Source organism: Microtus ochrogaster, chromosome X (genome assembly GCF_000317375.1).
Source record: "Microtus ochrogaster isolate Prairie Vole_2 chromosome X, MicOch1.0, whole genome shotgun sequence".
Lineage (NCBI taxonomy): Eukaryota > Metazoa > Chordata > Mammalia > Rodentia > Cricetidae > Microtus > Microtus ochrogaster.
Window position 1 is genome coordinate 6,655,892 of NC_022026.1, and position 12,348 is coordinate 6,668,239.

General features: G+C 37.6%; 1 protein-coding gene across 3 annotated transcripts in view; it reads right to left on the reverse strand.

The window, feature by feature from the left end:
- Gria3 (glutamate ionotropic receptor AMPA type subunit 3) overlaps positions 1-12,348 on the reverse strand; it is a 286,862-nt gene that overhangs the window by 20,391 nt on the left and 254,123 nt on the right. For 2 of the 3 annotated variants that reach the window (XM_005358429.2, XM_026784914.1), the window contains exon 13: positions 4,889-5,136. In XM_005358429.2, the coding sequence (XP_005358486.1) occupies positions 4,889-5,136 (248 nt within the window). Of the gene's footprint in view, positions 1-4,223; positions 4,339-4,888; positions 5,137-12,348 lie in introns of all 3 variants that reach the window. The other variant, XM_005358430.3, reaches the window with a different exon arrangement.

Here is a 12,348-nt window from a genome sequence, read left to right on the forward strand (position 1 = left end):
ATCTGCCTTACAAATGAAGGTACCTACATTTGGTACAATTCTTACTGTAGTCAAGGAGTTCAGAATTGTCCCATTTAAACGTTTGGTTTCATTGTTCTCAAAAGCACATAATATGTGCTGATTTTAATCTTCAAAAGTATAGATACTGAAAGTGTATTTAAATCCATTGATAAAAATCTATGCTGAAATGGGATAAAGTTTATAACATCTTTTCATTCCAGATACAAACAGCTTGCTTTACTGACATTTTTTGTTTGACTAAAGGAAAGGTAGATAGGAAAGCTGAGCTGGCATCATGAAGTTAGGTGGGTGGAGGGACTAGAAGAACTGTGAGCTGATTGATAAACAGCTGTGGAAGAAGGTTGATGCCCTTATATGGGGACTAAGCAAAGTCTTTATCTGCTGTGTTTTTCAATGACAGGCTTGCACTGGCTGTCTCACAAATGCTCTGACAAGCTGAGTTTATAGCTGAAACAACTCCAGCCTCGTCATTACTGCATTTTCACATGTGCTATAATAAAGCACTGACACAAAAGGGTGATTGTGATTCTCAAACCACGGTCTTTAGTTCTATGTTAGCATTTACTAGCCCTGCCTTGAGACATTGGGAAAGGCAAGTAGTGTTTTGATCCTAGCCTATAGTCCTGATTCAGGGTCGGCTCCAGCTAATGATCTTGTTCTTAATTCCTTATATTCAGGAAAGAAAACAGAGTATCTATTACATTAGTTTAAGAGTGTATTCATTTTTATCAGCATGAAAAGTTGCTGTTCTCTCCATAGCATAGTAACTTTTCTAGACTATGCTCCGAATGCATGATGTCTCATGTTAGAGAGGGAAAGTCAACAATTTAACATAATTGCCCATTTATCATAATTTAAAGGTTGTAGAAGCAAGACAGAGAGATAAGTAACACAGGTATTTCCTCCCTTTCCTGGTTTTAGAGATAATAGGTGTAAAAGTGTTTCTGAAATAGTAGAAGCACTTATAAATGTCAGGCTTTGTGATTATTGTCATTTTTAGTAATCAGTACTGAGGGTTAGAACGGCTTAAATATGCCATTTGCCTAGTAACAAAGGTGATTGAGAATGAACCTGATTTTTATAGAAATATACAACATGCAATCAGAGTCACATTGTTCATTCGGGGGAGGGGGGTAGATGCAATAACTCGCTCTCTGCAATATTATTAGAAGACATGAGCCTGAAAGGCAGAAGAGTTGTGTGATGGCATTGGATATATGACCTTCTCAAAGTCATTGCCATTTCTGTGTCTCAATTTTCTTGAGAAATGATGGATCATTCAGTGGTCATTTGCCATGTTAACTGAGGACAAGAGCCAATAAACAAGTGTAATTCTCAAGTCATTTTATGAATAGGTTAAAACTTCTTTGATATGGACTATCATCGAGGAACAATTGTCTGTGTGAGTGAAGCAAATCCTGAATTACAAAATAAGTCTGAGGCATGATATTTTCTTATTTTAGTTCTGCTTTGCAATGCAGACTGGCTATAAAACATTGCTTTATTGGAGGGCCTCATGAGAACTACCTTAGTAGACAGATTTCTAATGAGTATGATTATATCTGATGAGTGCTCCCAACATTGGAAAAAAGGTTTGTTCTCTCAAGGAAATATTCAACTGACAGCAGAGTCTAAACTCTTCATTTGCTTAGCAAACCTCTCTTGTCCGTAGCCATAATAATAGAAATTTAATTTGTAGATTGGTCCTTGTCTAGTTCATTCCGTATTACTAATGAGAGCACTTCAAGTTAGTGAGGTTTCAATGCATTTCTACCTTCTCCGTGGACTTGGGTTGGATGTCACAAGGCAGTGGTGAAACGGAGTCAGTCAAGTTCGTTTCTTTTTCCCTCTTGTGCTCACGGAAGATGACAAAGGCAGGCTCCTTGGGAATTCATAGGCGGAATAAAGCAGTTGTTGGATACGTAGCACTGATCAAATTATTAGCCATAGTTGAGAGTGGGGTTGACTCATTGCAAAAGGTAAATTGAAGGGATGACCACAAAAAGTCATTTGAAAGTTGTCTGGCAGGTAGCACAAAGAAGTTTGAAACAATTAGAATCTACTAAAATATTTTCTATTTGTAGGCCAAAGTTTAGATAATCTTGGAATTGTAAGTTAGCAATAAAGTTACTAGATAAAACTTACTAGCAAAAAAACTGGCTTAACATTTTGGAGTCTTCATGATACCAAAATTATTTTATGAAATGTAAGTCAGCCACTTACTTATAGTGCAGGTTTGCTTTGTTTTGTTTTGTCTTTGTGTGTGTGTGTGTGTGTGTAAAGCATCAAGAGCCTAGTTATTATAAAACTTGTGAGCACTTACACTGCGTGGATTATTTAGAGTCATTTTGATTCAGTCCATGGCTCCTCTGAATGATGAGTTCATGAGAAAAACGTATCCAATCCAGCTCCATTTTCATTCTGTAAGTCACTTGAATAATAGAATTAGGTTCTTGGTGGCTTGCTAATAACACGAGAAAACTGCTGGGAGGAAGGTGCTAAATACTTTGGGCATCAGGGTCGCCATTGTAAAAATCAAATGAAGCAAATGATTGGCTAAATTGTCAGTGTCATCAGTTTACATTGGCGAGAGAGGAAGTCGCTGCTTTTTGGCACAAAGTAAAACCTTGATTAATTGGAATCCATAGGAATGGATGGGACTGTTAATAAGAATATTCACTTTGTTTCATCCTTGGCTACTGACATGTTGCCTTAAAATGCTTGTATCCACTTTCATGCCTCAGAGAAGTAGCCTCTGACATTTGAGGGTCAATCCAGATGGAGAGAAAGAACTGAATGTGATCTAGCCGCAGTTATCACGTGGCAACTACTTAAAAACTCAATTCCTTGAGGTCTTCTCATTTTGGGTATCATTAATGTTTCTCATCAATGTGAAGTTTGGAATGGGGATCAACAATTCAGGTCACTGGTTCGGTGTATTCTTGTTAATCAAGGTTTTACAATAAAGGCTTCGCCAATGCCCAGTAAGATTATAAACAGAAGTAGCAGTTTTAAAATTTGTTTCTTTGAAAGTGCTCTGGATCAGTGTTTCCAAACCCGTATTATAATACTGCAGACTGGCAAACTAGCTTTTCTGCCAGGATCCAGAGGGATGGAGAGGGAAAGAGTGGAGCAGAATTACGGCCATTGTCTCTGAAGGAAAAACAAAGTTTTGACTTGCCTGTCTGTTGCTCTGTGGTTGGGAAACACTGTTCTTCACCTTAAGATGCCCATGGTATCTTGGTTGTGCAAGAGTTGATGTCACATGTTTCAGTATCATTCTCAAGCCCTTTGGATCACAGAGGATTCTGTTTTCAGGTCCTCTCCTGTACTTACCTGAAGTGTTTTTCCATGACTTGGTATGTTGGTTTCTGAGAGGGCACCTATTTCCTGTTGCTTGGGTGATGACCCCCAAGAATATTAGGAATCAAAGGAATAGCAAGTAAGATGGGTTTTCTCATGATGACAATCTGGATAACAAGTACCTACCTGAACCAAAAATATGGCTAAAGAAAAACCAAATTAGGGATTCACACACAAGTAGTAGTATAGGCGACGCACACGTTTAAATGCATAAAAGCTCTTTTGTAAAGTCTCTGTATGTGATGACCTATTAAAGAAAGACCCCATTTAACTTGAAATTTATCGTTATCTTTGCTTTTCAAGTTAAGTGGGGCCTACTTAAATCAGTCACTACATACAGAGAAGAACATTTCATCACTCATACAGGTAATGGAAGTCACCCCAACACACTCAAGCAACTTCTACAAGCAATCATCACTTCCCAGAAAAAAATAGAACTAAACAAATTATATCCTGTCATCTCAGTGGCAGAATCTGACTTCTTACACAACTCTACTGAGGCAAATGGGGAGTCTCACAGGCCACCCGTGGGCTTTTGAAAGTCTAGGGCCCTGAAACCCTATAATGACCTTCATATGGAAACCAGTTTGGCGTGGGAGGGAAGGAGAAGGGTGTGGACAGGAAGCCTCTGTCTGGGAGTTTAAGAAGGGACCCAAGTTAGATCAAAAATACGGGCAGTGCCCTGAAGTCTTTCTGGTTCCCAAGGCTGCCAGGCAGGGGAATAACCTGGTCATTCTACTTTCTGTGTGCGTCTTGTGCTCTCTCCTCAGTAATGAGATAACAGTCTTGCCGATTACTCGTCACTAAGGGTACCCGGTTGTGGTGACATTGAGGCTGACCTTGGAGTCACCGCCCCCGCTGCCGCACTCTCCTTTGTCGTACCACCATTTGTTTTTCAATTTGTCCAAGAGGCCTTGCTCATTCAGTTTTAATACTGCCAGGTTAACAGCATTTCTTGAAACGATAAAACATAACTTGTAAGAAAATGCACAAATGCTTAGGAAATAGTTAACGTATAAAAAGGAGCACAAGAGGACAAATTGGCTAAATCTCACAGAACGTGGAGCTATAAAAATGTCTGTACAGCAAATACAGGGTTAAATATTGGAAGGTGGCATGGAGGATAACATTTGCTCAAAACTGAAGTGTGCGGGACGGGGAAATTGTCTTTGAGAAAAAAAGTAACAAGAACACCACATCCATGCAATTAACATTCGTCACCATAACTTGGCTTTTACCATTTAAATTGAAAAAGCCGTTGAACTGTAAAATTAAAACAGCAACAAACAGTCAGAGAGGACAACACAGAGAGAGAACATTAAAAAAATGGATGCATTAAATAGATGAAACCATAATTTACCGTCTTATTTAACTCCATGGAATATTGTAGATTTTAAACTTTAAAAGTTACCTCAAAATCCACAAGAAAGAAAATGACAACAGAATGCATCAGGGTAGGTGGAATACTATAACAACACGGATATTGTTATATTATTCCACCCACCTTAATGCTGAGCCTTTAGGGGTTGCCACACCATAGCCTTTGGAATCCAGATTTCCACCAACTTTCATTGTATCGCACGGCTTTCTCTGCTCAATGTACTCATTCATGGTTGACTCCAGCAGGAAGGCGAACTTGCCCTTGGACTTCCGAACTCGGGCTACTCCATCAGCTGTTGTTTTGGTAAACACAGATGGTTCTGCTGATTTCATGTAAGACCACATTTTCTCGTACACAGCAATTTTGGATCTCTGTAACAAAAAGATAAGAATTCTTTGGCTGGACAGATATGACAGCTCCTCTCTAAGGGACAACAGTGTAGTGGTTTTCAAATGTAATTGCTTTCAAAATTAAAATTTTTATTTGTGTATGTGTGTATGTGTGCATACATGCTTGTGTGTGTGTGTGTGTGTGTGTGTGTGTGTACATTAAGGCACTCTCAAAGACTAAAAGAGGTTAGATAGCAGATCCCTTAGAGATGGAGTTGCCGACAGTTGTGAGCTTCCTGACATGGGTACTGTGGTGGCTTGAAAGAAAATGTCCCCCAAAGGGAAGTACACTAATAGGAGGTGTGACCTTGCTGGAGGAGGTGTGGTCTTGTTGGAGGAAATGTGTCACTATGGAGGTGGGCTTTCAGTTTTCATATATGCTCAAGTCATGCCCAGTGAGTCAGCTCACTTCCTGTTGCTTGCAAGATGTAAGACTCTCAGCTACTTCTCCAGCACCTTGTCTGCCTGCATGTTGCCATGTTCCACCACCATGATGATAATGGACTAAACCTCTGAAAATGTAAGCCAGTCCCAATTAGATATTTTCCTTTTTTTTTATTGAGAGAAGGAGAAAAAAAAAACAAGTTTCCACCTCCTCCCAGCCTCCCATTTCCCTCCCCCTCCCCCCACTCCTCTCACCCTCCCTCTCCAGTCCAAAGAGCAGTCGGGGTTCCCTGCCCTGTGGTAAGTCCTAGGTCCTCCCCCCTCCGTCCATATCTAGGAAAGTGAACATCCAAACTGGCTAGGCTCCCACAAAGCCAGCACATTATGTAGGATCAAAACCCTGGCGAACAATGAGGGCTGATGAGAAGCCAAGATATTTTCCTTTTTAAGAGTTGCCATGGTCATGGTGTCTCTTCACAGCAAGAGAAACCCTAAAACGAGTGCTGAGAACCAAACTCTGGTTCCTTGGAAGAGCAGCAACTTCTCTTAACCAGGACCCAAACAAATTTTCTTGCAGTTCAAAATATCAAAGCCATGCTACACTATGACTGTCCACACACTTTCAGACATCTGTCAAACTGTTTTAAAATAGATTTCTCCAAACTGTGCTTATCCCAGCTAATTGTGATGCTTTCTCCTATTTTCAAATTCACTTAAAAATTCTAGTCCTGGCCAGCTGACTTGGTTTCATGGCCCTACTAATTGGTTACTATCTGGTTTTGGAAGGTATTTTCTCATTTGAATTTTCTTCTTGATAAAGAAATCCCCCCCTTGGTATCCTTTATATGTTTATCCTGTATTTACCCCAGGGGTTAATTGGAATGGCATGGGAGGCCATTTATGATAAGAAAGCACTCCTTTGTTTTGAGATGATCTTTTTTTATTTCTAGAACATCATTCCTTGACACCACCTGTAAAACTATGTAAAGTAATTCTGTGTACTGTTCCATATGGCGATCCTTCAGATATTGTAAGGGCTTTCTTATGTCCCTTCCTAATCTCAGTAGGTTAACTTCTATTGGCTGTTACTGCTTCCAAAACTCTCAGAACTTTGCTCTTTCAACCATAGGCTTATTTGAATTTGTGATGTCTCCTTGAAATTGGAGTGCTTAGAAATAAAGACAGCACCACTGAAGTATGGCCAGGACAGAATAAATAAACGGTTAGCTTTCTGTTGTTGGAGCATTATTTTTGAATAATGGGGTTTGAGGTTGCATTAGTGTATTTAGTCATGTGTCTACCCTTGCAACAAATATTTATTGAGTACCAATTGGGGTTGTGAAGTATATAATAGGACAAATAGTGTCCTTTCCATTCAAGTGGAAGTGTCACAAAAACTGTTAGTTTTTTTCTATCAGTCCAGGTCACTCTTGTCTTTATCTTCTCCATTTCAATTTAATCCTGTTAAAGTTCATTTGAGTTTAGATGGAGTTCAGAATGTGTATCAAATATTTAATATGTTTGTAGCTCCATGTGTGTCCCTGTAGAGAATATAAAGGAAGAATGACCACAATTACTCTAGAACTTCCAATTGAATTGGTAACTAGATCCTTAGGAATGAAAACCCTAGATAGAGACTATCAGATGGCATTTCATCAGGGGTGAGATAATACGGTAAAACCCACAAACACATGCCATGATTTCAAGTGTCCTCCTATGAGTTTTCCTGGTATCCATTTTAGCTTGTTGATAAGTTGTTTAGTTTTTCTTTTTTAAACTTTGGTCACCTGTATTGCATCTTTTAATTTTTCTTTTAGTAAGAAACCTTTATACATGAAATATAAACATTTATATTTTTTATTTCTTCTGTCATATTCCTTTAACAATGCATTTTTTGAGACTTGCTCAGTCTTGTCCAGATAGATCCTGGAATTCTCTAAACTGTCTCAATGAAAATTAAACCTCATGTTTATGGCAATTAGACACCCACAGAAACCCTCATGGAGTCACTAAAAATCTCAAGAAACACATTCAGATTGCATAAAGTACAGAAGAAAAAAACAGGGTGGACATTGTTGAATGAACAAAAGGAAGATTGATAGAAAATGAGTTTAGGAAGATAATTTTATCAGAGCTTATAGATCATCATTAAAAGGTTTGGATTTATTCTACCTGAAATCAGAAACTGTTAGAAGATTTTGAGAAGGTGTGTATGTGTATGTGATGACATTCAATTACAAATTTTAAAAGAATTCTCTGCTGTGTAGAGAATAGGCTAGAAGGAGGGTCAGAGTAGAAGCAAGGCCATTACTTTGAAGGCTATTCTAAGAATTCAGGGTACACATGGTGGTGTACAAGACTAAGATAGGATCAATGGAAGTGGAGCTAAGGTTAGGTTCCAGATTTGCTTTGAGGGAAGAGTAAACAAGACTTTTGATGGACATTTCCAACTGATAGTCTAAAGATAACTGCTTATAAAACATTTTATTAGAAAGCCTGGCTCTTGCTACCACTCATCCACTGAACACCTAAAGTAGACAGTTTGGGTTGCTTTTCCCCTGTTTCCTTCACTATTGCTATGTAAAACTATTGTGAAGACTGTCCTTTTTTTCTTTTCATTATCATTGCAATCTTTTTTTATGGCAAGCTCTCCATCTTTTGGTTTCGGTCTTGATTCTATTGTCTCCCCACAGATCTCCTTGCTTAATTTATCTATTCAATGGATCCTTTCAATGCGCAAACCCAATCTCATTACAACCTTTCTTGTAATTCTCCAAAATTTTCTTAAAATCTATAGAAAAAAACTGTAAGTCTTATGTCTGATAGCCAAGGGTACTTATGATCATGGCTGCCAGTCACACTAGACTATTCACTGTAATCAATTTGATGCCTTTGACTATGTTTTTGCTTTTGCCCAAATTACCTTATTATTTCTGTAAGATCCAGAACAAATGCTGTCTATCACTTCTAATAATATCTTTCCTGCTACCATAGACTTTGACTTCTGCTTAGTCCTTTGCTGCAGAACTTGCTAGATCATATTAAGGGGAGTTGGCTACATGTCTGTCTTTCCTCTTGTTATTTGAGGATTTCTTGAGGACAAAGTCTATGCCTTATTCATTTTGCTAGCCATATTGGCAGTTAGCACCATTTCACCATATTTCAAAATATGTCAAGATGAAGCCAGTCTTTAATGCCAACACTCAGGAGGCAGTGACTGGCAGATCTCTGAGTTAGTCTACAGAGCCAATTCTAGGACAATGAAGGCTACACAGAGATACTCTATCTTGAAAAAAACCAGAAAAGTTATTAAGACAATTAAAAATGACCACCACAACTAGCTTTATAATACTGTGGAATTCTAGAGCTCAAGTTTTTCTAAAGCTAATTGGGTCTTATCTTTTGCTAAACCTATCAACGTGCTAAGCAATGTCTTTGAAGATTTAAATATGACCCATAGACATGTATGTTCATATACATTGCCTCCATCTGATAGACAAGGCAATTTTGTAAGTGTTATAATGAAGTATGTGGTCACTGACTTTACTTCGACAGTAATTTCCGTGCTTATTGCTACCCTAAATTAACAAAAAGTAAATAGTTAAGATACACATAAATATATAAATATCATTTAAGAACACTCATGTGTCTTCTAGAAAATTAAGAAAATAAGCCATGTAGTTACTTAAAATTGACCTATGTATCTTCCATAGTCATGTACCTCTCCCTTCTCCCCAAAGCTAACCACTATCATAATTTGTTCTTTATTACTAACTTGTACTTATTCTTATGGTTTTATCAGAATAAGTACACCTACTTTTTAATGGTTATATAACCCTCCAATCTGTAAATAAACTATATGTACAATTTTCTCCCTTGTTGTCATTAAAGATAGCAATATGATGGACATGATTTTTATATAAATTGATTTCTTTTATTCTTCATTTTGGCACAATTGGATATGATTATGAGGTATGGTAGGGAGGAGGGAGTTGTTGAACAATTTGTATCCTATATTATTAGCAAAGCAGCCATTACTAACATCGATAAATTTATAAGCCAAAGGCAAGTCCTTGAATTCTGCTCCAAGCATGTTCTGTTTTAGGCTAATATACTTCATCATATAGTTGAGTCCTTTGATTGCTGATACAGATTGTATTTATTCCTTTAGTTAATGATGCATTTCTAGGAGAATAAATGGTGGGCAATGTTTGAAGTGGGCACATTGAAATGTATGCGTTATACACATAGCATGCACTAATGGATACAGTAAAGTCAAGTAGGTAAGTGGCAGAAGTGACTGGGCCATGGTTAATGACTAGTTTCTGAATAAAGGTGGAAGGGAAAGGAAGAAATGGCTCACAAGAGAGAAAAATTAAGCAAAGGCATTTATCTTACTAGCTAGTATTTTACTGACAGTATGGCATATTCAGATAAAAAAGAAGACAAAATAAATATTAGAATTTTCTCTTTTAGAGACTTTTATTTTGGCTGAAATACCAAAAGCCATAAAAGGGATTGAATATTAGTTTAGTCATCTGAACTTTAATTTAAAAAATTATGGCTGGATCTGTAATAACAAGTTCATTTTTCCCCCAACCTGCCATGATTCATTTCCTTCATCCCATAGAGTGCCATATTGTGTCGAAAAAGGGAAAAAACAGAATCACTTATGTAGTGAAGCCAAGAGATAAGACGGCTAGGTAATTAGCAAAGGAAATCCAGAGAAGAAATATATGGATGGATGAGGAACACGTTAATTAATCCACCAGAGCAGATCAGCTAGAGCTCTAGCATCAATGACTTCCACAGCCATGCTTCTATTTGCATGCAATAAAGCATGAAGGTCAAAGATGTAAATTTTGTGGGCATGTGTTCAGGTGAAAATTTGAATCCTGGGACCCACAAATCTGTTATGGGGAAGCCAGAGATTAGTGCCTCACTTGCCACTCAGGTCACCAGTCTGCCCGTGCATCTTTGTAATGGTGGCATTTGTTCCCTGTTACTGCAAGCCAGTGGTGCTTCAGTGATAAGAATTACTCTGTGGACACAAGGAAGTACAGCATGGTCCTACAGTGCTATGGTAGGAGCGTGGAGACTATGGAAGAGAGCAAAAGATGGATGACACAGGAAGGGTTGGACAGCAGAAAAGGAAGAAGGGAAATATAACCTCCAAAGAATGAATATATATATATAAAAAAGCAATGGAGTCAACTGCTTGGGTTTGAATCCCTCTTGCTAGGTGCATAAATTTTCTAGCCTCTACACCTCAGTTTCCTCATCTGTAAAATGGTATGGGTTTTAAATACCTACTTCAAAAGATTATTAGAAATCAACAGGTTAAAGCATTCTTAGATTCTAAACTTGCTTTAGTGGCAGGATATATTTCAATGGCATCATAAATTACTTTAGTCCCATATTTGCAGGATCATGACTTTATAATAAATGCTATCACGTTTAAGTATTACTGGATTTTTAGGTATAATCCTGTAGAACATCTGTGATCTGCCATTAACAAAAATTATTAACCTTTGACTTTTGATTTTTAGTTTTTTGTTGGTGGAGGAAGAAAGGTAGTGTGACAATTTTTTCCTTAAAATTTAAAGTTACATTTATTTATTTAGTAACACACACACACACACACACACACACACACACACACACACACACACCTGTATGGCATGCCTTGGAGGTCAGAGGATAATGTACAGGACTTGGTATTCTCTTTACACCATTTGGATCTTGGAAATTAAACTCAGGTCATCAGGCTTGGTAGAACATGCCTTTATTCACTGAGCCATCTCACCAACCTATTTCCCTTTTAAAATTTATGTTTGAAGCTTATACATTAAAATATTAATGAACCAGAACCCTATTCCTGAGAAAACCTATTTAGTATGATTTTCTTCTTTTTCCCTGTGTTAAACTGGAAGATCTACTTGGTTAACAGAACATCCACTTGGAATCAGTAAAACAATACAGTAGCAGAGCTCAGAGACACCTTCAAAGCCTTCTTGCTCAACCTCCCATCCAATGAAGCCCCCTCTGTTCAAATGCCTCTGCTTATGCGGTATCTTTAGTTATTACAAGGTAGGTTTCTCTGTAATGGGGAAGGTCAAATTGAAAGAAATGTCTTTCTGTTGTGCTCTCTTTCCCACACAATGGATAGTCTGAAGTCTACCATCACAGTTACCTGCTTATTATTTCTTTTGTAGGGTATGCATATAAGGACTCTTTTTTGGTTATTTGCCTGACAAGAATCCTAATTCATTTTCCTTTTCTGGTCATAATCTTTCAGATGTGTTTTTAATTTTTTCAAAGTCTGCTCCTAAAATGTGCCACCATACTTGACCACAAATGTGCTTGATATGTAAATATAAATGTGTTTGATATATAAATATAAAAGGAACTATCTCATCTCATGATCTGGATATGAAAACATTTTTCCCTTCAATAGACTTTTTTCCTCACATGGATAATCTAGAATTAATTGAATGAATCAAACAGACCAATACATCACTGTCAGCAGAAGAAAAATATGCAATTTTGTTTTATTGTATTAGCTTTCTACCAGAGGACAAAGTACTATGTTGTTTCTAAGGAGAGTAGTTTGGGGGTTATAACTTCTCTATGGCCCAAACACATATGAATGAATAGTTTGACAACATAGTATAAGGTCAGGGAACCTGGATTTGAGCACATTATGCCCAGTGTTACTGAAGGGAGAATAGGCATTATTTATTTATTTGGTGATTGTTGTTACCAAACCACATTGCTTTCTGTGCAAGACTAACCTCATATTCAAATACC